The sequence below is a fragment of the Thermobia domestica genome, chromosome 13 (genome assembly GCF_964235325.1).
Source record: "Thermobia domestica chromosome 13, izTheDome1.hap1.1, whole genome shotgun sequence".
Classification (NCBI taxonomy): domain Eukaryota; kingdom Metazoa; phylum Arthropoda; class Insecta; order Zygentoma; family Lepismatidae; genus Thermobia; species Thermobia domestica.
This window is the reverse complement of record NC_137466.1, coordinates 102,778,082-102,804,165: the sequence shown is the minus strand read 5'-3', so window position 1 is coordinate 102,804,165 and position 26,084 is coordinate 102,778,082. Positions and strand designations below refer to the sequence as shown.

General features: G+C 35.4%; 1 protein-coding gene across 1 annotated transcript in view; it reads right to left on the bottom strand.

The window, feature by feature from the left end:
* LOC145668403 (cytoplasmic dynein 2 intermediate chain 1) overlaps positions 1 to 15,826 on the bottom strand; it is an 84,668-nt gene extending 68,842 nt beyond the window's left edge. The window contains exons 1-5 of the mRNA XM_081736203.1: positions 15,639 to 15,826; positions 10,232 to 10,694; positions 6,222 to 6,682; positions 3,215 to 3,489; positions 749 to 938 (exon numbers count right to left, since the gene is read on the bottom strand). Of these exons, the coding sequence (XP_081592329.1) occupies positions 749 to 938; positions 3,215 to 3,489; positions 6,222 to 6,682; positions 10,232 to 10,694; positions 15,639 to 15,653 (1,404 nt within the window). The 5' untranslated portion in view covers positions 15,654 to 15,826. The remainder of the gene's footprint in view (positions 1 to 748; positions 939 to 3,214; positions 3,490 to 6,221; positions 6,683 to 10,231; positions 10,695 to 15,638) is intronic.
* Between the last annotated feature and the right edge of the window lie 10,258 nt (positions 15,827 to 26,084).

The following is a 26,084-nucleotide window of genomic DNA, read 5'->3' as shown; positions in this document are numbered from 1 at the left end:
AAACAAACGAAACAAGTGAATGAATCTTAGTTTGATTTAAAAGTTCGTGACAAAAACTTTATACATATACAATAATAAGTTCTAAAGAATCGCAATATAGAAGGCTAAGTATTAATTTTTAAAAATGAGATTGCTAAGATTTAGGACAAGTACAATGTAATACAAAAATTTATTACGTCCTCTAGCAATCAATACTATTTCCGGGAACATATCAGTTGTGATGCTTCGAAGATTTTGAACATATTAAATAAGCTCGTGGGAAAATAACAATTTTCATCCTGAATCTAAATTTTGTATTTTTATATTTATTTCTTGTTCTTCAATATAACTTTCTAAAATTAAACAAGATGATACAATTTATAACACACTAACTAGAAATGTAATTTAATAAATAAATAAATAGAAAATACAGAATTCGAAAAGAATGTGAATTTACTTACAAATCAAAAATAAGTTCTAATCTTAATCTCAGTTAACATCTACCTCAATCGTCTTCGACACCTTTATTTTGAAATTATTGATTTTCAATCAACGTATTGAACTTTCTCCGAACACAAATGCAGAAAGGTAATATCATACAAATCATCAATTAAGGTGAGATATGCACTTATTCCGTTTTTACAAGCTATCCACTTTTTAAGTTTGATAAACCGAAGTGATCGAAAATCAACGAATTCTGAAGAAGAGGTGCTGAAGGCGATCTCACAATGATAACGCTTTCCTCAGCTTTAACAATAAAAGTTCAAACCTTTTTTTCTTGTTGCCTCTTCTTGGCCTGGGCAAAATTAATGAAATTTCTCTGTGGTGAAACTGTTTTAGAATTCGAGGATGGCTCCTTTTGCCCATAGGGTTTATATTGCTTATTTTCAACCTTCATATCCTCAAAGCCTTCGTCAGGTACTGCAGTTTCTGGTTCCAGCACAAGAGCTTTCAATCGGCTGCAATACATTTTTGTATTAAACATTTACAAACACTGACAATGAAATATTAACAATGTCTTCGTAATACACACACACACCTAGGTGGAAAAACAATAAATAAAAACACTGTATACTAACGTTAGTCTTAACTAATATTTGTAATCAAGTATAACTAGTTCCTCAACTTGTTATTAAATGATAGATGTATATCACTGTTAATACAAATTAATAAAAACATACTCATTTCACAATATCCTCGGTATGCGAGTAACTGAAATCCCTTAATATCTTGACTTAAAATCACCACCCTTGATCTCGTCCTTAAAAGCGTCAGAACAACCTTATCCTATTTCTATCAAAGCTGTTTTACTTTTCAATCCATAGTGCATGCTACATGACACATTGCTCTGCGCATTAGATCGACAATTTGTGATAAACAGTAAAGAGCAAAGGAAGAGTACGGTAAAATAGTTTTACATAATTTCTGAAGCCTTTAAGCGTATTAATTACGATACCATGCCACAAATCAACTTTAATTACGAGTGTTACATACACTATGGATGAATATAATTTAATGGACATTCCATGTTGATGCATAAACTCTATTAAAAAGTGTATTTTTTAAAAAATTTCTTACCCTCCCCCGCACCTCGAAAAAACAAAATAAAACACACTATGCATCAGGGTTGGCTGGTTTAAACCAGCTGGTTTTTTCATAAAAAAAACAACTGGTTTAAACCAAAAAACGAAATATTTTCGTAAAAGTGTAAGTGTTAGTAAAATCTTGATGAGCACACATATGTGAGTTATCACGTTTCACTCCTTATATTATTCGTATTATATTCAGACCTAAATTCCCCATTCATTACTCAAAGAGATTATCTACAAAAGCAACCTTTTTTAAAAAATAAGTTTATGAATGTTTCTTTTGTGATTTTTTCATAATTTGTTATTCTTATTATGCAATTATAATCAAAGAAAAATCCTAATGTTGTTTCATTTTAATAACGTTTACTATTGATAAAATACATCGAAATGCCGTCCCCCCTTTTTTTGGGGGGAAGGGTCATACAAACCAAACGATAGGCATTTATTGAAATCAGAAGTATCTTTGGTATCTATTTATGTATAAATGGGTCAGAGCCAAAGTGGACTCAAATAATCCGTATCTTTATTCACTTTTCTTACTGATATGCAAATTAAGTCGTTGTATTTCTTTAACTTGGACTAATAAAAGTCGTAGTGAACTAACTTGGACTAAATTAGTTCTTCTGTACTCTGCAGTATTTTGAAATTGTCAATATGTAATTCTGTATAATGGTTTCACTTGTGCATCTGTTTATCCTTTTGTCCTTCTGAAATTACTCTTGACAATTATATTAACAAGTATATAAAGATCAATACAGTGTATTTTTATCAGGAGTCCTTCGTGAGTGAGTCGGCAGACGTATCGAATTTGTGGACAATTAGTCCCGGTTTCGAATTCAAATGGAGGACAGTTTCTCTCAGATATAAGCCGAAAAGCGGTTTGGATTCCGCTTTAAGCTTATGTGACCCCTTCCAGCATAACCCGGTTGTTGCATAATAACACCAAGGCGAATCAAACTTGTTTCTGTCCATATGTGATATAAATTATTTAAACAAACAAACAAACAAACAAACAAACAAAAAAAAAAAAAAAGGGTTTAAGCCATAAAAACCGGGTTTTTTGGTTTTTTCAATAAAAAACATGGTTTTTGTCAACCCTGCTATGCATATCTGTTACACGTGTGAAAAGTGAATGTTAAAATTCAAAATTATTAGAAATCCAGCTTCATGTGAAGCAATATGTAGCTAAACAGATTTTATAGTTCCTATAAGGAACGTAGGTTGATTTTGATGTTCCTTTTCTTGGTCAAAATAATTGAAAAGCTTGTCGATTTATGCTGCAATATCTCCTATATATAAAATGCTTAAAGCAAAACTGTAATTGTTTTGTACATACATATAACAGAAATCCATAACTATAGTTGAATGGGAATAGCAACATAGCACTCGAATAGCAGATAGTGTCAAATTCCAGTTCCGGAGTAACAAATTACAAAATGCAAATACTGTGGTAGTATTTTTAGTTACGCTAATGCTGTTACTGATATACAAAATTAGCATGCCGAACGTTTCTCGCATGTAAGTCTTGAATTGCTACGCGTAAAATTACAACCACACACGAAAGCAATTGGTTATTTTAAGTGGGTGAAATAATACTTTTTTCTTTCTACCGTCAGCAATATAGAAACAAGTAACACACCACTCACCTTCTAGTCATTGCTGCAGAATTCTCTCTTTCCATCGCTTTTTTAAGTTCGTCCATTTCTTTCCGTGTTCGCTCTTGACCAGCCAAGTCATAATTGCCGGAGTCCATTTTCTTCTCTTCTTCAGTTGTATTTTGCACTGTGTCATCCTCCTCCTCTGCTTCAATTACGCTTGCTTCTTCCTCATCTTCACCTTCTTCATGACCAGATTCATCATCATCTTCCTCTTCAATCTCATCTTCTGAATCAGTACATTCCTCAAAGTCAGATTCATAATCCTACACATATATAAATATACGAACATTTGTATTACTCTTAAGGACTGAGAAATGAGAGATTTTTTGGCATTTATTAAATAAAATTAAAACATTTAATCTTTAAACTCCCAACACTTTTTATGGGCTGTAATACCAAACAAATGTGTATTATTGAAGTGAGCTAAACAAGTGATATGTATCATTGAGAAATATAACTACTTTGTAATAAAGTTCAAACTATATTGTAATGATTTTATAGGTAGAGGCTAAATGACGGTCCGGGCTAGTCTTTTCCCCTTCACCAATTTATTATAAAAATTGGTAAATACAAATGTCTTTGATTACAAAGAGTAAAATAGTGACCAAATTGTTATTGACCAGATGAGAGGAAATAGGTGTTTTGCACGGTGCCCCTTCTCTCAAGGCAGTCTCCAAGGCACCTGCTGGTTCTGGTGAGTCTTCAAGGATAGCCACCTCAGCCCAAGGCAGCTTCGCGACGCTTGGTTGTAGTAAGGATCCCTAGTCCAATGCGATTTCGGATAAGGATAGGTGTACCAGGGATGCCAGGTCCTTTGATGGTCGGGCTTTTATCTGTCCTCTTCGGGTCCTTTCGTGTGGTCCGCCTTCTTTCGGCGTTCCTCGGTGTCTTTCGGGTCGGCTTCTCGTCTGCTACGCTGTTTACAATCAATAACACGTGTTGTGTTGACATGTGCTTTTGTCGTGATGTGGGGATCCTTACAATATATATATATATATATATGATTGTCTCTGTATGTTACAAAATCAAACCGCATCCTCTGCAATGGCTTACATTCTTTCTCTAAGAATTTCCTAATATGAAAATGATAGGAAAACGGCTCCGTGGAAAAATACGGAACAGATGGACGAGCGGAGTAGGAAAGTATATGGAAAAAAGACGAATAAAATAGAAAACTTTCAGGAAGAAGAATGGTGACGTGAAAGAAGTTCAGCAAGATGTCTTGCATACACCCTGAAAGCTGGAAATCGGAAACTTATGAATAGCAAAATTTGACCCATACAGAACTCATCAAATGAGAAGCCAAGCTGATATAATAATCACGAGGAAAAGACTTGCAGGATTAAAATCTTGGTTCAAAATTAAGGAAAGTAAAATGAACAATTTTCCTATGTACACTAATGGGCAAGAAAACAAAGAAAGCCTCAAGTAAGAGTATAAAGTTGTAGATCAGAGTTGGCAAATAGATGCTAAGTATGTAACGCCAGGTAGTTAAAGAGATAGAAAAGGATAAAATGACGTTATGTTTATGTATTCATGATACGTATTGTGATTGGAGAATAAATATGATATGTTTATAGTAAGTAATTATTCTTATTATTGGAAATAATTATTGTAAGAACAGTGATTAATGCTAGCAACTACCAGCGACAATAAGTAATAAGGCAATTTTATCGATATCTACATCTCAAAACTTTTAAATTACAGAAAATTACATTCAATTGGCCCATTCTTTTGTGGTTAATAAAAATAAATAACATTTAAAAAAGAGTATAAGCCAACTATACAATAATGTCAACAAAATGTACGGTGTTATCTACCTAGCTGATTTGACAATTTTATGATTGAACAAGGGTAATAATAATAAGATAATGTTTAGAAATGTGACTCCACTCTACGAAAATCGTCACTCCTCTCTACAACCTAATTTGACACCATCGGTTGAAAAACCAAGTTTTGACGTATAAGTAATATTATCCTGGATGTGTTCCTATGATAACATTTTCACTAAAGTCTTATCAATATTTCAGGCAAAGTTATAGATTGATGAAGATTTTAAGGAAAAACACTAGCTGAACCTGCGCTCTTTACATAGCGGATCATTCACATATGAGCATGAATATCTCTGTCATTTTTCACAACATCTGTACATGTCCCTTTACAGATACAAGTGAAGGACGTCTTGATAAAAATCGGCAAGAGGTATCATAAAGGAGAGATTTCTCCGATTATTTTTTCAATATCTCGCTCAGTTTGCAAGATTGAACCTACCACCTTGGAGTTTCTAATTTACGTATGATCAGTGTTTTCTTTCTTCTTGCATGTAGTATGTAATAAGCAAACACATTACACACACAATTAATTATAATGTAAGCGATATATGGTGTTCATTGGGCAAAAAAACACTCCAAACAATAAAGATTCAACTTAGACTGGAGAAATAGTTATTCTTCGTTTTTTTATTATTATTTTGGCCATGAAACAAACGCCGGGGAGATATACTAACCCCGTATTCAAATGTGTGGTGTTGAGTAATGACGCTTTACTTTTTAAAATTTCAATACTTCCAGTGTACCCTCGAAAAAATGTAATAAAGAAATAACGGCCACTTTTTTTTTAATATTCAATTCGAACTAAACAATCAACACAAAATCTGCGTTCGATAAGTGTAAGCCGCATCTTTCTAGAGCTTGTGGTTTTCGAGATATCATTGTCAAAAGAATGGTCACAAATATATAAACTTTTCTTGACCACAAGCATATAAACCTAGCATTTTAATATACAGATCGATACCATAGGAACACATCCAGGTCGGTATTATTTCTATGTCAAATGTGTTCTTTGCATTCAATTAGTAAATGTTTAAGTTTATTCTTTCAGTGTTAAACAGTACAAGAAATACCACAAAACAAACTATTTTTATCATGTAATATCGTCATTCTTTAACCATTAGAAACTAATGATCATATGTTTGTCTGCATCAAAATGTGCTCACCTCAAAATCATCCTCATAGTCATAATCTCCATCTCCATCATCATCAACGGCTTCTACAATCTCATCTTCATTTCCTGAAGCTTCGAGTCCAGCTGTTGCCGCAGTAATGCCGCTTTCAACTGCTTCATCTGGGATATCCTCTTCAATTTCATCTCTAGGCTGGGGAGTTGGTACCCTAGTACTACGTTTTGATTTTGAAGTTGCCGCTAAATAACTCTGTTCATTCTTCGCAATTTTAACCTCTTTCGGACTCAAAGTCCTCGTACGGGTTCTTTCTCGGCTAAGTTTTTGATATGACACTGGCTGTTCCTTTCTGCTCGTTCTGCTTCGTGATTTGTCCTTTTTGTCACCATCGCCACTGCCGTTGGCTGGTTCCACCTGTACCTTTGGGACACTTCTCTTACTTCTAGGTACAGCTAGAGGTTCTTTACTAGTTCTCGATCCATATAATCTCTCAGCTCCTAAAAGAAAAAAAAAAAGGCAAATCTTATAATGTTGAAATGAGATCTTCAGTCTAATGCTCTGTTGGCAAAAGGAGGGGATCGATAAATACAAGCGAATCATGATGAGAGAGGGTGAATTAAAGTAAAAGGACAAAGGAGTATTCCGAGAACACTATATAAAATATGTCGTCCACCATAAGCTCAGATAGTATGAGATCGAGCCAGGAACTTTCACCAGAGATAAGCTCTACAAGTCAGCTCAGCTACCGCTTTTATTACTGTATGAGGTAACTATAATATAAACAATGCCCTATACTCACGGAAACAAGCACTAATACATTCCGTTGTTATTGTACAGACGCTATCGATTACGTACAATTTCAGTATACAGGGTGTTTCAAAATGAATATCGCGACTTTAAGGTTTTGTAGTATTTATTACATTTAACGTTCAATTATATAAATAATACATCACATGAAAGGGCAACTTAAACAGTTTTGCTACAAGTGTTTAATGTGAGCAACATTCGTCACACGGTACACATAGAAAAATGAAATGAAATCTTTGAGTTTTACGTCCCACGGTTATGCCGGTTAGGCTAAAGGAGACGGTGATTATGAGAGATGAGTGAAATGGTGGAATGAAGAAAGTGGGAGGAAACGGGAGAACCCCGAGAAAACCCACGAGCACGGTGTTTGTCCACCACAAAGTTCACTTGGCGGAGGCTGGGATCGAACCCGGGACCCCAAGCACCAGAAGTAAACGCTCTACCACTGAGCCACCGCGCCCCCCACGGTACACATAGAGTCGATAAGCAAGAGAAGTCCATAAACTTTCCGCTGGAATACGGTACAAAACACATTCAATTTAGGGAAGTCTCGTTGCAACTGTACTTCCTCGTGGGGATTTGCTGATCCCCAGATGCGTACATTATGAGTATTCACATAACCACTTAGGTGAAATGTCGATTCATCACTGTAAATGACGCAATCCAGAAAATCTACATCGTCATACAGCAACATTTCATTTGCAAAGTTGGCATGTAAACCATAGTCTGTAGGTATTAGAGCTTGTAGCAACTGCAAATGATAAGGACGTAGTTGAAAGCGTCTGCTTAAAATTTTCCACACAGATGGCTGAACTGTAACTACAGATTCAGTCTTTGCAAAATGTAAAACACAAAAAGCTTTCTGCTCACTAGATGTCACCATCTTTGCTACTAGCGCTTTCTAACAGCAGACAGAGGAAACAGTGCATGTGCATGCGTGAGTTGCTTTCACTTGATGTATTATTTATAATTGTAAGTTAACTGTAATAAATACTATAAAGCCTTAAAATTCCCTGTACTTTCAAATAATTTTTAAAAACCTTTAAAAATTACAAAAATAATTTTTACCCACTCACACATTACTTTCGTAACAAAATTTTGTAGTGAGTTATCAACTTTTGAACCATCCTATTAACAAAGATGTTCATCTAGTTATCTCTAAAACGTTTTTTTTTTCTCCCTCTACATCGTTAACATTTTAATACTTAGATCTGTCACAAGAGTAGCCCAAACCAAGAAGAAGAAAGAAGAAAAAAAAAAAACATACCTGTTTTCTCAATTCTGTATTCTTACCCGTGTGTAGGATTGTGGCAAACAAAATTTTCATCTTTGGAAGCCTATGTATCAAAACATACTACTTACTCAGGAGGTCGAACAGACGGTTTGCAAAAGGACCACAGTGTTTTAGCGCAGTGGTTCTCAACTTTTTTCACTGACAACGTACGTTACTGAAGGCCTACGACATCGCAACACATTGGTTTGATTACTAATAATAATATAAATTATTATAATAGTGAAGGTTTATAAGTTTCTATAAAGTAGTCACTTTATGTAGTATGTGCATTACTCTTACTACTGGAGGCGCTAATAAGTACAGTGTGCCTCAAAATTGATTTCAATTTATTATTATAGGTTTCGTAACTTGTTCTAAAATTTCGCGACACACCCTATGAGACTGCGTGACACATTGGTTGGAAACCACTGCCTTAGTAAGTATCCTCCTGTACTAAGTCTGTGAGAATCGATCCCTGGTTTACACACTTTAATATTTGTTCATATGATTTATTGAAAACAGCTGCTAGGTCATAATTTTTAATAGAACAGGAGTCTGGTGCTTCGTCAAAAAAGTATGAATCAAGTGCGAGAAATGTGCTGGAGTATTATCGTGATGGAGGCGCCAAACACCTGTTGACCACAAGTCCGGTCTCTTGCGCCGCACAGCATCACGTAGGCGACGGAGGATATCTCTGTAGTGCTCTTTGGTGATTGACCTTGTGGTGCGTACTCGTGGCGTACCACATCGTGGGAGTCAAAGAAAGCAGTCGGCATCACTTTGACGTTGCTAAGCACTTGGCGGACCTTCTTTTGACTTGGTGACAAGAAATGCTTCCACTGTGACGACTGGGATTTGGTTTCCAGATCGTACCCGTACACCCAAGACTCGTCACCAGTGATGTGTTCATGTAGCCGAGATCACTGTTTGCAGAGGCCAACATGTCCTGTGCGACTTCAATACGAAATTGCTTTTGCTCCGCCGTTACCACCTTCGGCACAAATTTCGCCGCCGAAATCTTGGGTCAAAATGGAATGTGCCAAAAAAGTGCTTATGCCCACCTCTCCCGCTATTTCTCGGATAGCCACACGACGGTCCCGCATCACCACAGCGTTCTCGTTGGCAATGATCTAGTCATTTCGGCACGCTGATGGGCGACTGGAGCATGGCTCGCTCTCCACCGATGTTCGGAAGTTTTTAAACCACCACTACTTTATCTATGTGAAGCCCATAGCATCGTTCCCGAAAGCCGTCTGGATCTTCCGAATGGTTCCCACCTGGCCGTCCCCCAGTTTTTGACGAAATTTGATGCAGTAGTGCTGCTCCAGTATTCTGTCATTTCTCTTGCACTACACCCGACCAGGCACTACACCCTACTTCACTGAAATGCTGCTTGCCAGCAACTAACGTTATCGACAGGCGGGAGAAAATAAATGTATGCGCACGAAGGTCTAAGGTCGGCTCACGCAAGCGTGCTTGTTTCAACTCCATCAGGTTTTCGAAAAAAAAAAAAAAAATCGGATACTCTTCTAACAGGCCACGTAGATAATTTTTTGAAAGAAACATTAAGTACTTTTCTCGTTGTTTATTTTTTCTTTTTTTTTTAATCTATATACGAGAATAACTATGAGTAAGAAATAATAAATTGTATTAAAAATGAATTACAGTAGTGATTCCCAACAGGTGCGACGCGAAATTTTAGAATTTAAAAATAAATGCTGTATAGGTCTAGGTAGTATATGCCACATTTATTTTTATGAAGCCTTTAATAATGACTGAAAATCAATTTTGATGACCTTGAGTTCGATACATGATATATGAATCAATAGCACAGTCCCTAACGTAAGTGTGATGCGATGCTGTGGGCGGTATGTTGCCAGTCAAAAAATAGTTGGAAATCCCAGCATTACAGTATGGGTAATCAACTGAATTAATTTTCAAAACATGAAAGAAAAACCGAACTCACCTCTTGAAACTTGTTTAGCAGGTGCATTCCTTTCACTACTAGTTTTAGAGCTTACTTTACTTGGAGTTTGATCTCGTGTTTTTAATGGTTTAGCATTCCTCCTAGTATCATCTTTAGTAGCTCTATTTTTTGCTAATGATTCCCTCAACTTCTCTGTGTCTCTTGCCACGTCTCTATTCACATTCCTTATTCTGGATATTTCAGGAGCTTTGGACCTTGTAGTTGGAGCCTTTCGTCTCAAAGGTACCTCTTCTGCTTCTTTGTCCTTCTTTCTTGTTAAAGAGGCATCTCTTTTCTCAATTTCATATCTACCTCTAATTCTCTCATTGCTTTTACTTCTGGGTTCACTTGCTTCCTTCTTTTTCAGTGCATTTCTTCTGTCATCTTTCACATTGTCTCCTTTTAAAGTTGAACCTCTCGGATCTCTCTTTAGTTCTTTCCTCGATCCTCTGCTAACAGCGCCCTGGGACACAAGAAAGACAGTTAATAATCCTGAACTATGTTGCAAAATAAACAATTGCATCATATCATAGTACACTGGAAAATTAAATACACATAACCAAAAGACTATTATTATTATTATTAACGTAACAAATATTTACTTATGACTTATGTAAGATGCATTCTGTAAAAATGGATATAATTTATTATATTCAGTAACTGGTTCAACAAATTTTTAATATCTTCAACATGTTCTGGTGTCGTCTTCAGTAATCCATGATCTGACTGATTAAAAGGTTCTTCTGTATGTTGGGCTTTCTGATAATTTACGTCTCATTAATTCCTCTTTGATACTTCAACACATATATAAAATCTTTTTAATGAGTAAGGTAACTAACTTATGAATTACTGAAGAAGATATAAGAATATGATGAAATAATTTAATAACATCTGTTAAACAGGATAATAAACGTAATAAATTTATTTACTTGTGTAACAAATATAAACTCAATTGAAGAAAGAAATCGACACTTATGCTTTCAATACTTTGCTGAAACCTGGTATAACGATTTTCAATATAACTAACAGAAATATATATTTGAGATAATTAGTCGTACTATTCGTTTTATATCAATTTCTAACATTATGATACTTCCATAGAAGTTTCAAGACACCTTAAAGACATCCATCTCTTAAACTTCCAACGAAAAATAAGCTTTCTACACAGCACAGGTTTATTTCAAATTAATTCACTATCAATACTTCTCGATACCAATAATTTGTTAATGATAAGATATTAAGACTAAAACTTTCTGCAAAGTTTAAACTAGTTTGATATTCTCGGTTTCAATTACCCATAGGTGAAATTATATAAAACAAAAGCTCATCTTGCTGGTCTCTTTCACTGAGTCATTAACCATTAACACTTATCCGGACAAGCGGGGTCTCCCAGGCCCAGTAGCTTCAATTTTTTTTTTTTTTTTTTTTTTTTTTTTTTTTTTTTTTTGAATTTCTCAATAACCATAAATATTTCGATGACATAAAATTTTGAATTCTCTATCTTTAGTCGAAGTTAAAGTCATGAACATATCGAGTTGGTAAGGCCCCAGTTGTCGTCTACGTTACAAAAATAGCTTGCCCGGACAAAGGTTAAAATATTCTACTTGCAGCTTAGAATACATAGCTTTCAGAAGACCAAAAGCTGTCATGTTTTTCGAACATTTGCTAATAAGCTCGCAGTTATCAAAAATTTTAGGACAATATTCATATTTAATCTTTTATTTTAGTTAAAGATATTTCTCGGTAGGATAGGAAACAAATATATGGGGTCAAACTAACTTACCCCAATATCTGTTACCTACATTTTCCAGAAGTCGGTGAGTCTACCATTAGCATATATTGATTAAACTATATTTGTAGAACAATAAAATAAAAAGATAAATTAATTCCTTTAACCTCCTCCCTTCAATAGAAGGTCACTGAAATTAACCACCTAAGATTGGTTGGTTGGATTAAAATTAAGTGTCCCTTTCATCAGTGAGTTATATGAGGCGTGGATCTACAGCTTCACGTGGGATCCGAACTACATGAGCTCCCACTAGGAATCGAACCCGGGTCTTCCACACGTACGCTAACCATATAGTTACAAGGGAATTCCATCTAAGAATATCTACTAGAACAGTGCAGGAATACGCACAGCAAACATTCGTCCGCTTTTCTGAGAATACAATTAAAATTATATGTAATAAAACAGCTCAATGACAAGATGTACGAAAAAGACTTGATTATTTGATAAAAGTTCCAAAACAGTTACAAAATTTGTTATTCTGTTAAGACAACATCATACTGTAGCATTTACTATGCGAAAATATATTGCAAATTAACATCGGGGAATGCTTAGATCAAGGGGGTCAGCAGTAGGTTATAAAAAAAAAAAAAAAAAAAAAAAAAAAAAGGATAAATGAGTTTAACTAAGGGAAACGTAATTGATTTGTGTCTCATTTAAGAATCGAATAAAGTACATTGTTGTAGAAATGAGAAATGTTATAGAGACTATATGTACTTACCAGAAGTGCATATAAGAGAATAGGAATGCAATGGTGCAAGTAGTTATCCCTACCTAATCTAGTATTAAACAGAAATTAGTGAAATTGTATGGTTTTCGAAGAAAAAAAAAAAGAATGCCTGCCTTCAACTAAACTTAGGTCTGAACTTCTAAATTAGAAATTAATTTGTCAAACTCAAGCCCGTATTTGGGTAAGTGCTATTCTATGCTCGAGAACAGGGCGGCAGAATTTTGGATTTTTTAAGATTCACAGTAAGTAATATTTAAAAATAGCAACCTGCAGAGTCCCGCGCAAGCGCGAGAAAATATGTTATTGTGTTAAATTCATTCTAATTACAGTAGTTACTAATTAGCTAGCTTATCTGATTACTTTAAAAAGTCAACCTCTCCCACCTCCACCCCAAGGGGTGAGGATGAATTTGAAAGTCATGAAAAATTATACCGTTAAACTCAGCGACCTCGAAAACTATGAATTCAACACTAATATCTCTCGTTTTCGATTACTTTCAAAATTTCGCCCCCTCCCTGGAAAGTGGAGTATGACTCGAACTTGAATTGGATTAAAATTGTCACTATTCATCTCAGCTATCCCACAAACTATGAATTCAACTCTAATACTGCTCGTTTACGATTTTTTTTAAATGCCCCCATGTTATTCTTATGGAGACTTTACACCCCCATACCTCAGCTCAGGTGGGACTGGAACAGGTCATTTGGATCATTTCTATGAGAGCCTTAAAACATTAAAATTTCATGTTTCTATCTATTATGGTTCTCGAGTGGAAAAGCGGTACAGAGAGCTTAAGAATTAATAGAATGCATTTTCTCCGGATGTTGTAATAGACAACGTCAAAATTTAAGTTTGCGTACATGTAATATTTACAATTTTAATTAATCAATACAATACTTTATATTTTACCTAGTACTACTTTTCTATTCTAATCCTGAAATTCTGAAATACTTTATATTTTATAATACTTTATATACACTTTTTAAGAGCCACTTTTTACAAAAAAAATTAAAATTTTTAATCTCCATTTCTCTTTGATATACATAACGCACGATAATATGTACAGGGATGGGATGGTCATTATTTCAAAATTTTTGAAAAAATGTCTACAAGATTCTCTCTCTGGAATTCCTGTCATCGTTCTTATCGCGCTTTTTTCCCACTTAAATACTGTTTGTGCCCCGGAAGAATTACCCCATAATAATATGCCATACGACAGATGAGAGTGAAAGAAAGCATAATATGCAGTGATTAATAGACTTTTACTTACAGATATTTTTAATTTACGTAACACATATACTGCCCTTGATAATTTTTTACAAAGTTGCATAGTATGCACATTCCAGTTTAATTTCGTATCTAAGTACATCCCTAATAGATTAACTGAGCATTCTTTTGTATCAGTTGTAGAGCTGCTGAGATGAAAGTATACCTTCTCTATTTTATTATGATTCAAATGTAATTTATTGTGGAACAGCCAAATAGTAGATTTATCTATCGCTTTATTATTTTTCGTGTGTATTGCGTTGATATTATTATCTTTCGTTATTAGTGTCATCGGCATACATAACAGTGGTTTCTAATAAGTAGTCAGGTAAATCGTTGATATATACCAGAAATAGAAAAGGTCCAATGACACTTCCCTGTGGCACTCCTGTTAATATTTCAAGTGTGTTTGACTGTTTATTTTGCACACACACAACTTGTTTCCTACTTTCTAGATAAGACCTGATCAATAAGAGCTCAGTTCCTCTGACCCCATAAAACCTACATGAATAAATTACATGCCAGTATTGAGAGAATGTGTCCCGAATGGATGAGTGGTTAAGCTCGTTGCCTTGTAATCAAGGGGTCCCAGGTTCGATTACCGATGGAGACAAGTGGTTCGGATTCCAAGTTAAGCTGTAGGTCCCGTCCTTAGTACATCATCATCATGACAATGGCAATCTACCATGGGTTCACCTTGCCCAAGGACCTTCGGGTCGAACACCTACCTTCAGTCAGAACACCACAATATAATCATCATCGAGAGAATTAGGCTATTTAAAATTACGTTGTAACTTGTCATACCTAAACTCCTACTCAACAAGTACTGGTATGTTTGCAAAATCACGGCTTGTTTCCTTGTTAGAAACAATATTGTGTGTAGAGGAGCGGCAAATTATTTAGAGCACAGGGGCGCACAATTTATAAATACGGCTCTGGTCAAACTAAACACAAGACACTGCATGTGATAAAAAATATATACCGGTATATACATATAAAAACACACTCAAGTAATGGTTTCAAGATACTATCTGTATTCATCAGACTTCTACTCGGAGTATGTTTAGTACAAGGGGTCCAAAAGCACGTAAAAAACACAAAATTTACAGGAGAAATGAATGATGCACGTACTTAGACGTAACATAACGTACCGTAACCAAATCTAACACAAGCTAACATAAAGTAACCTGAACCAACCTAAACTAACCTAATATTAATAGAAATAAGCGAAATTCTATCATTTTTTGGAAAATTATGCGGGACCCCTACACTAATAAGTCATAACATAACATAAACTAAACTAACCTAACCTACCCTAAACTAACCGAATGTGAACAGAAATTACCAAAATTGTAACATTTATTAGAGAAAAGAGCTGGATCCCTTCTGCTAAACATAGGCCACTTTGCAAAACGACTTGCACTACAAATAAAATAATCGATGAGTAGGCCTATTATTAACATTTATGTAAAACTTCAAGGCTCAGGTCAGGTATTATAATAATTAAATATTATTAAAAGCATTATTGTAAAGAAATTCGAAAACAAATTGTTGGGTGAATTTTTACCAGTAATCAATTATCCTTATAATTTATATTACATACATTATATACCAGCAGTACTTACTCTATCTACAGGCATACTAAACTGGAGTTAACATGTTTATTCCGAAATGTAATCTAACGATATAAACAACACCATTTTCTGTAAGTTTCAATTACGATAATATACTTCTTTGCACTAATCTTGCCCGCTCTATAATTTCTAAAGAACTATTTCCCATCAGCCATTGCGCAGCCGTAAACAAATGAAGAACGTAAGTCGCTTGCAGTAGAATCATAATGAATTCACGTCTACAAGGTTACAAAACTAATCAATAACTTTAAGCCTATTCCTGTCTCACTAAGTTGTAAGAGAAAATTAAGTTGCATTTCTAAATTAGCCATATAAAAAAGTACAATCCTTTCAGTTACGAAAAATGCGAAAATATATATTTAAAAAAATCAATGAGAACATGGAAATTTAGTTGGTTTTATAAAAACAGTTTCAAAACATTTATTGGTTTACTCTTATCTGGTTTATATTTCTAAAGCTCTATCAGTATAATTTTATATGGCAGTCTAATTAGAGAACCTAATATTGCAGAGCCGGTAAGAAAAAATAAAGACATTAGTGTTGCATTAGTGTTCAAAAGCCACTCATTTCGTAAATGCTTCGTCTGTTATTATTATTATTATTATTATTATTATTATTATTATTATTATTATTATTATTATTATTATTAGTAGTAGTAGTAGTAGTAGTAGTAGTAGTAGTAGTAGTAGTAGTAGTAGTAGTACGTTGTTCTTGTAGGGATGCCCACAGACGGATTTTAGAGCGCATGCTGCTGTCATGAAATATTGGAGGATGGGGGATTTTTCATTCGAAATGACACAATCGAATTTTAACTATATAATAACTAAGCTTTTAAGGGTAGTAACTGTGAAGGAGATATTAGCATGAATAATATTTTAAACAGTTGTCATGGCAAAGAATAAGTTTTCTTTTGATTGACGTGGCCGCATTGTCTCAGTGGTAAAGCGTTCACCTCTGGTGCGTGGGGATCCTCGTTCGATCCCAGCTCGTCCCAAGTGAGCTTTGTGGCGGTGTGTAGGTTTTCTCGAGGTTCTCCCGTTTCCTCCCACTTCCTTCATTTCATTCATTTCTCATCATCACTGTCTCTCTCAGTCTCGGTGCGTAATCGTGGGACGTTAAACTAAATATTTCATTTCATTTTTTTCTTTTGACTGAAAGGACAAAACTGTAGGATGGCGTAAGCGGATATAGATTGATTCATGTGGCTAAGGCACTAAATACATTAATAACACCTGTGTAACAGCTTCGCCAAAATAACATCGCCTTCATCAGACAAGTTATCTATTTGCGCCTGATGAAGGCGATGTGTGTGATAACGTCTTGGTAACTTGTCTGATGAAGGCACTATTACGTTGCCGAAACTGTTGATATATTTAGTGCTTTGGTCAGTTAAGTTTTATTAATACATGTTAAATATTTCCAAAGTTATATGTCTATTGAACAATATACAAGACTGATTATATCTTAAAGGAGAGAGCACAGGCTACTACTTTCTGGGGGTGGAGAATGATAAATTTGGAGGAATTGCTCCCAGGCAGTTTCAGGGCGGACGGACACTGTTGAGTTGTAGTAGTAGAGTTGTATTTAATAAATAAGAGTAATTTCAATATTTTCTAATGACAGTTAAAAAAAAACTTTTATTATTGATTATCCCGATGATTGCATCCGAAACTAACACTTTGGTGTTTGAATTGGCGTTTAATGTCCTTTCCAGCTCCAAAGCTATATGAAACATGGATCTACTTCAAACCACATGAGCTCCCACTGGAGGTCGAATTCAGGTTCTTGCGCGAAAGTCCTTATTCAAACCATACAGCATAGCCACGAGGGAGCACACTATGTAATCATTGCAAGCATAAAAGAAACGTCCACCTCTGTCTGTTTCGCCAATGATCGCTAAGTAGAGAACACAGTAACAACAATTAAGGAATATCATTACAATTTTTTCTTTACGATACGAATATGGATAAAGGTCAGGTCAGCAAAATCCCCTCTGCAGAACACTAGATAATTAATATAGTTTTCATATGAAATTTAAACAAAAATATAGTTACAAAATCTGTCAATAACAAATAGTTACAACAAATTCTAATAAGGTAAACTACATACGTAAATAAACAAGTCAGATTGAATCTCATGTACCTGTATTTTATATGAAGGAAACGAGTAAAAATCTTTAACATTCGTTTTACTTCTAAAGCAGACATTTCTAAGATTAGTTGTTTGGTTTTGAGTTTAGCATCCCCTTTTAGTATCAATGTTACATGGAATTTCCTACAGCTTAACATGTGATTCAAATTACATAAGTTTCCACCAGGAATAGAAACCAAGAACTATTAGGAAGCACAGAAATTCCTTTTAATGTTTGTCTCTAAAGGAACGTAAGTAAAATATTGATTTTTTATTTGACATACGTATATCTCTTTTACTGCTCACACTCACGTCCTTCCCAACATTGCATACAATGATACCTCGTTTAATATATTAACTCTTTCCGTACTAGTGACGAGCGTGCGTATGTCATTGTGCTTGCGCCACCGGAAAAGCTGTTATATAGATTATTAATGAATTTTTGTTGGCCATATTGGATTTAAGGTGATTTTCGTGATATATATTTGTAGTCCACTAGTGATAATGGACCTTAATATAGCATACCAAATTTCGTGTTTGTAGCACCAGTGGTTTTTGGAAATGACTTTTGAGTGTCCATATCGAATTCAAAACGCTGACTTTCTATTTTCATAAACTATTATTGATAAAGCACTTTTTTTTTTTTTTTTTACCTAACTTCTTTGTGTAACACTAGTGGTTTGCAAAATGACTTTCGAATGACCATTGGATTTAACATGGCATTCTTTGCAGCATTTTGGCTCAAATAATTGTATTGTTATCGGAATTGTACACACGTGTGCATAATTTTTACTTAATATGTCACATTGGAGGTGGGTGAAATTTTAGTTGCAAAAGTTGATTATTTAGGAACACTGATGCTAATAAAATTCTTTTAAAATAATAAATTTTCGAAAAGTAATGTTTGAAGCACACTTCGTGTTGTGCTAGCTTTAGAATATTTTCTGCAAAGCTTATGTATTGGTTGTTTTTTTTTTTTTTTTTCAAGTCAATAATTATATTGAAGAAAAGTAATATTTGGGGCATTCAGAGCACAATGGATCGAAGTCCATTTTCAATAAGGTTCAGTGTTGCTCAGCAAATGAATTCTATTTCAAAACGTAATATCTTCGAAGTCAAGAGTCCGAAATAATTGAAACTAAAACCACGTGAAAGGGCGTCGACTAGTTTCATATGACAGCCACTAGACAGGGGCGTCAGTGAGGGGCAGGAGAGTAGCCACCCTCACCCCCATCTGTATTTCAGATTTTGGGACAGTAAGGCAGATTTAGAAACCTTTTGATAAGTGAAGTCCAACAGAACAAGTTTGAGGTCCTTACACCGGATAAATACGGAGGAAATGCAGATGATCAAAATTGGAAAGTTGCTTAGGCCCAATTTCCAGAATTTTAAGCAGGAATGAAACCCGGAACTAGAGCCACCTTTGGAATCCTTGGGGGAAATACAAAAAAGCAATATAGGCCTATAGCTCCTTGCGGCCAATGGAAATGTATGATAACTAATCAAAATCCCTATTTATTCGGAGTAAATACTTCAAATTTGTTCTGTTGGACTTTGCTCAGCAAAAAGTTTCTAAATCTGCATTACTGCCCCCAAAATCTGAAATTCAGGATAGGAGGCGGATGAACTCCAAGCGGACGCCCCTCTCTAGCGACCGACAATCATATAAAATTCTAGAGTGCACCTTGTCACGTAGTTTTTCTTTCTTTCGTTCGGATTCGTGGTTACGAAGGTAGGGGGTTGTTTTCCCTCGGTGTATTCTTTTTGACATACTCTACATTTATTTAACGTAATTATGCATCACTGACTATGGCATTCGGAACTTGACTTTGTTAATCTTTCCCACGCTGCTGCGTATACAATATAATGTTAATATCTTTACTTTATGAGCAGGGAGGGGGAAATTATTCCTCCTGTTCCCTTGTTTCAGAAACGCCATTGTCTAGCGGTTGTCCTATGAAACTCTAGCCCACATCACATCCTTTCTCAAACGTTAAACTCAAAATCAACCCATTTAAAGTGGGGTCCGAACGTGTTCGTCTCGTGCCTCTACCCTCAAAATTTAATGTTAAAAGACCGAAAATTGCGCCCGTAGCATGATATATATATATATATATGAAATGAAATGAAATCTTTAAGTTTTACGTCCCACGGTTATGCCGGTTAGGCTAAAGGAGACGGTGATGATGAGTAATGAATGAAATGGTGGAATGAAGAAAGTGGGAGGAAACGGGAGAACCCCGAGAAAACCCACGCACACGGTGTTTGTCCACCACAAAGTTCACTTGGCGGGGGCTGGGATCGAACCCGGGACCCCAAGCACCAGAGGTGAACGCTCTACCACTGAGCCATCGCGGCCCCATATATATATATATAGTAAGACTATTCATGGCTTTGGATTAATTGTTTTAACAAAAGAGACACTGACCAAAGCTTAAAACTTTACTTTATTTTAAATTATAATTTGTAACTGTTTCGGATATCTAGCATATCCTTCTTCAGACACGATCGAAATTAATGAAAATACAGACATATATATAAATGTTGTTATAACAGAGTTTAAATTCTTTAACCGTCATATATATATATTCATTGTTATAAAAAAATTTTAAATTCTTTTAACAGTCATATATAGAGTAATTGTTGTACTTTTTATTTTTTTATTTATTTATTTTTCTTATTTACCGAGGCCTTCAGCCCATCCTATAAGTTTTCGTGTTCACTTTCCAATTAATCACTTCCTTTATTTTTGGTTCTTATAAGGGCCTTTTATTTTTATTTATTTATTTTTTTTCTTTTTTTCTTCCTCTCTATGTTATTCAAACTTCCTTGCCATGATTCATTAATTGGTAAGCCCCCTGTCCAGTTCATCAGTTTATCTCTTCCTACCTTCTTTATCCAATCCGCTTCTTTCCACTTCCTTATTATCATTCTTTTCTCCATCTCCAATACTTCCGTCTTATCCCAATTAATTGCGTGATTCGTCTCCTTAACATGTTTGTATATGGCATTTGTATCTTTTTTCTTCCTAACATCATCTTCATGTTGTTTTATCCTTTCTTTCATTCTCTTTCCTGTCTCTCCTATATATGACATATCGCAGTCCTCACACCATACCCTGTAAATGACCCCTTCTTCCTCTTCATTAATCTTTTTAGTTCCTTTTCTATTCTTCTTCTTTATTGATCTTAATAAAGTTTCTCCACTCTTTCCATAAGTTCTGACCCCTCCTTTCTTCAATAAATTCTTCAGTTTCTCCGTTTCTTCTCCCATACTTTCTATGCCATGCCATTTTCCACTCTCATCCTCTTCATTCTTCTTTCTCCCTCTCTTCCTCTTCCTGCGTTCTTCTTCCTTCTCTAACTCTTTCTTGCTGTAACCGTTCTTCTCTAACTGTCTGTAGAATTTCTGTATGCTCTCCTTCCTTCCTTCCTCTTCGTCCTCCATCATTTCTATTCTTCTTATCATATTTGTTATGAAATTTCTCTTTGTACTCCTATCCACGTCGCTCCTCTCATGGCAGTACACTCCTGCTGAGCACTCTTTCTGGTACCACCTCGTAACCAGGCCTTCTCCTTGTTACGTTCTTCCGTTACGTTAGAGAAGAATTTAAACTCTGTTATAACAACATTTATATATATGTCTGTATTTTCATTAATTTCGATCGTGTCTGAAGAAGGATATGCTAGATATCCGAAACAGTTACAAATTATAATTTAAAATAAAGTAAAGTTTTAAGCTTTGGTCAGTGTCTCTTTTGTTAAAATATATCTATATATATAAAAGAGAACGCACAAATCCTTTGTTCCCTCATCACGCTAATACGGCTGAACCAATTTCTTTCATTTTTGGGGGGTTATTAGGATTTGGACCCTAGATGGTTTTTATCATATCACTTTAATTTTTAATTACCAGTGTCTTGAGATAATTGACCATTCAAGTGTCCATAACGTACAAATCCTTTGTTAGTTCATCATAGGTAAAAATAAACGTATTTATATGCAACCCGCATGACCGTGTCACTCGGCGGGTTAACATAAATGACAGGCGATATAATGTTAACATTTACTGCAATCTACTATGGTTTTTATCATATCACTTGAAAGCGAAAAAGTAAAAATTATCTAAGTAACAAAGTTTATTGCGTTCCGGGGTGACCGCAGCGAAGCGGGGCGGGTTAACATAAATGACAGGCGATATAATGTTAACATTTACTGCAATCTTCTATGGTTTTTATCATATCACTTGAAAGCGAAAAAGTAAAAATTATCTAAGTAACAACGTTTATTGCGTTCCGGGGTGACCGCAGCGAAGCGGGGTGAACGCTGCTAGTATATATATACAGAAACAAATGTAGATCAAGTCGTCCCAGGCAGTGATGTGCCGTAAACTATAATTATACGTCTACGCGATTGTCTACTGTAATCTATATGTAATCTACATTACACCTTTTCCCGTGTAGACTATGTAGACAAACACTATCAAATGTAAGGAAGAATTTCGTTGCTCGTTTGTTCATATTTCCTCACTCAGTTGTTTTGCTTCGGTACAGCGAAAGGTTAGGGAAGCGACTAACATATAAAAAGTAAAGGGAATTATCTAATCTGTATGTTTACTCTGCTCTGCACATACCACTTCTTTAGATTTTCCACTTCGAGCACTGATTTTATAATGAAATTTACAAAACTAATTCTCACCTGTGGGCTTTCAGTCTTGAATCTGCTGTATTTGCCAATTTTTTCTTGCATATTTTACAAAATGCATAATATTTTTCATTTTCCTTCATCAAGACGAAACTAAGTATTCGAAAGTTACTATTCGCTGGTCTAGGAATTTTATTTTGTACGCAATTTCGCAAGGTAACGACAAAATAAAGCTCCTTTATTGTCCATGATGCCATATTAAATTACGCGTTGTTGACATCAGTGGCGGCGGTTGGACGTTAAAAGTGAGGGGGCAAGACATGATCTGAATATTTGTATATAAATGTTAGTTTTCCTGGTTGTTTCTAACATTTTGTTTGACGAAAGGTTGTATAACTAATAGGATACTATATTTTCAGTTAAAATACCGTATATCGTATATAATAGTTTATTAAGTAAATTGAGAAGAACAACGCAAGTAGATACTAGCCCTTTGTACTCTTAAACAACGAAAGTGTAAGAAGAGATTTGATTCCTTGCTCATGAACATCTTAAAATTCTGTCTGGAAAATTGTGTGATCAGATTATTTAATAAATTTGCAAAACAAATAAATAGAAAGGATAATATTAATCATAGTAATGAATAATGATGCTTGTTTTGCAAAAGTTATATTGAAACTGAGGATTAATGAAAAACTTAATATTTAATTCCACACATGCTATTAAATGTATGTTATTACTCTTAGAAAATGAAAGACAGTAAATACTACAAGCATATGCTACGACATTTAAAGAAATATTTGCTTTTGCAACTTCTTGAAATATGTTCGTTGCCATTAGGCAGATTTCACTTTCTTGGAACACATCAAAACACAATACTTACAATCCACACTTCAGTTATACAAAATAAACTTAAAACCTAGAATTATGTTCAATTTACTAAATTTTATTGTATATACACTCGTACATCCTTAAACACAACACTTCACTCGTATGTTACACTACAAAACAATGGAAAAGGTAGAAGTTGTTTCTTATCACGCTCTTTTTAATCGATATTCCTTACTTTAGAAAGAAGAAAAGACATTTTAGGAACTGTCAATTTTTGTGCAATTAAAGAATAACTTGTGAAATAAGCCCTACTTTTTTGCATAATGTTCTTTCGATTAGCTTCAAAGCGGCTCACTAACATATCGAGCCCTTGTAAGAAGAAATGAAAGTATGCTGAAATTGTGCTCCAATAGGTTATTTTTTGGGGTTATTTTCTGTGGCGATTAAAACGCAATTACTGTAGCTTTCTTTACTCCACGGGAAGACAACCAATACGTATTCACGCAACAGCAAATATTATATGGCAGCATTTTTTCCTATTAATCAGTAACACATACAAAATCGTTACATTTCCAAATGAAACTATATACATTAATTGGTTACTTAAAAAAAGTGCGGGGGCAACTGCCCCCCTTTGCCCCCCTAATCGCCGCCCATGGTTGACATATTCTACATAGTCTACGTTGTTTACATTGTCTACGCATAGTTGACACGCAAACTTAAACTATCGTTTTTTACGCGTAGACGCACATCTCTGGTCCCAGGAGCTTCACTGACGTTCAGCAGTGATGTAACAATAAGTATCAGGCTTTGTTTGTTTTCTGAATACAACACAAAAACTTGTTTCCAAGATATTCTTTTTATTTATTTTTTAATATCATTTCTATAAGTAGTCCAACCTTCGATTACGACACTTTCTCGCTCGTTAACTGATAAGCATTTAAACAATACAATAAACGCTGAAAACAAGGAAAAAAGAGACAAAGTAAATTGAGGAGTTTGATGTAATAAGGGCGTAAGCAAGTTTACGCCCTTTTTGTATCAAACGCATTTGTGGCTTTTGCCATGCTTGTTTAGCCTCCTGGTAACATTTCAATTCAATATCGAAATAAAATGCTGCATATTACATTGCTTTATGTAAGAGAAAAACATTACTTAAATTTTCAACATCATTTTTCTCCAACTGCATATTTCAGACTTACGCCCTTATTGCATCAAACTCCTCAATTGTAGATCATCAGATTGACCTGCAGCAGCCACGAGAAATCAAAACATTCACACTGGAAGAAAATAGCCTTCTGAATGGGAAGCAATTTTTGACAATTTGTTTTAAACAAAACAACCCTGGTGTGCATAATACTTCTATTTCTTTATTGCATTATAGCAAAGGGTTTACTCCAGGCCCGTAGCCAGCCTAAAAATGTAGGGGACCCGTTAGAAGTTAGAGGGGCCGATCCAACCATATAGTTCATCATCATATTATAGTTCATTTGCAAGCCTACCGTGAAAATTTTAGGGGGCCGTCCCCTAGACCCCCGTGGATACGGCCTGATTCACTCTCTTATCCATGCCCATTTTACGGATGTAAAGATAAAACCACCTGAATACCATAGCAATATGTTGAATTGGTGGCGTTATATACAGAAGTTACCTTATATGTACCATTTATATACGAGGATAACTCAATACATAACTGCAATATTTTTCTATTTCTTGTCAGATTGACTCTACAGCATTGTGTGCTCACCGGACGCTAGGTGTCACCGTTGGCTGTGGTAAGTTGTAGCGTTATCACACCAATTCGCTTGTGCTGTTGCGAAGTAGAGATGGCCGCGCCACTCTCTGTGTGCACCAGAGAAGAATAGTGTTCTATCATCCATTTTTTGAGGTCTGAAGTTATAACCGGAGCGGAAATTCATAGAAGACTTTCAAAACAATATGTTGCCACAGTGAAGTGTTTACCAGTTGATTTAATAGTTCATAAATGGTCGAACAAGCATAAAGGATTAGATAAGAGCAGGGTGCTCAGTTACAGAAACAACTCATGACATCGTTAAACGAGTCTGTGCCTTGATTCTGCATAACAGCATATGCAGATTAGTCATGGTTCTGCATATGACATCATGCATAACAGGCTCAACTTTCACGGAGTCTGTGCGAGATGGGTTCCGAAAAAACTCGATGAAGAGCACAACCGAAACCGTGTAAGAATCTGTCAGCACCTACTGGACCGGTATACTAACGAAGGTGAAACGTTTCTCAGGCCAATAATCACTGGAGATGAAACGTGGGTTCATCACTTTGAACCAGAGAGCAAACGCAAGAGCATGGAATGGAAGTACCCTGGATCTTCTGTTAAGAAGAAATTCAAGAGTCAACCTTCTGCAGGGAAAGTGATGCTCGAAGTGTTTTGAAACTCACAAGTGTCAATCCTGGAACATTGCCTGGAAAAGGAGCCAACAATAAAGAGTAAAAAGTACAATGATGTGCTGGTAGGTAAGTTGAAGCCTTCAATTCGTAATAAAAGCATAGGTCGGTTCGGAAGGTATTCTTGTGTTGCATGACAATGCGCGTCCACATACCGCCACCTACACCGCTCAAACTCTTCAAACCCTGCGTTTCGAGGTGTTGGAGCATACTGCATAGGGTCCCGATCTCGCCCAGTCGGATTATCACCTGTTTGGTCCACTTAAAGATGCTCTCAGAGACCGTCGATTCAGCTCCGATCAACAAGTGAAGGAAGCTATGCATTCATGACTTGCTGCGCAATCAAAAATTCTTTGCAATGGGTATCGGAAAGCTTGTGCAATTGTGGACCATGTGTATTGAAAAG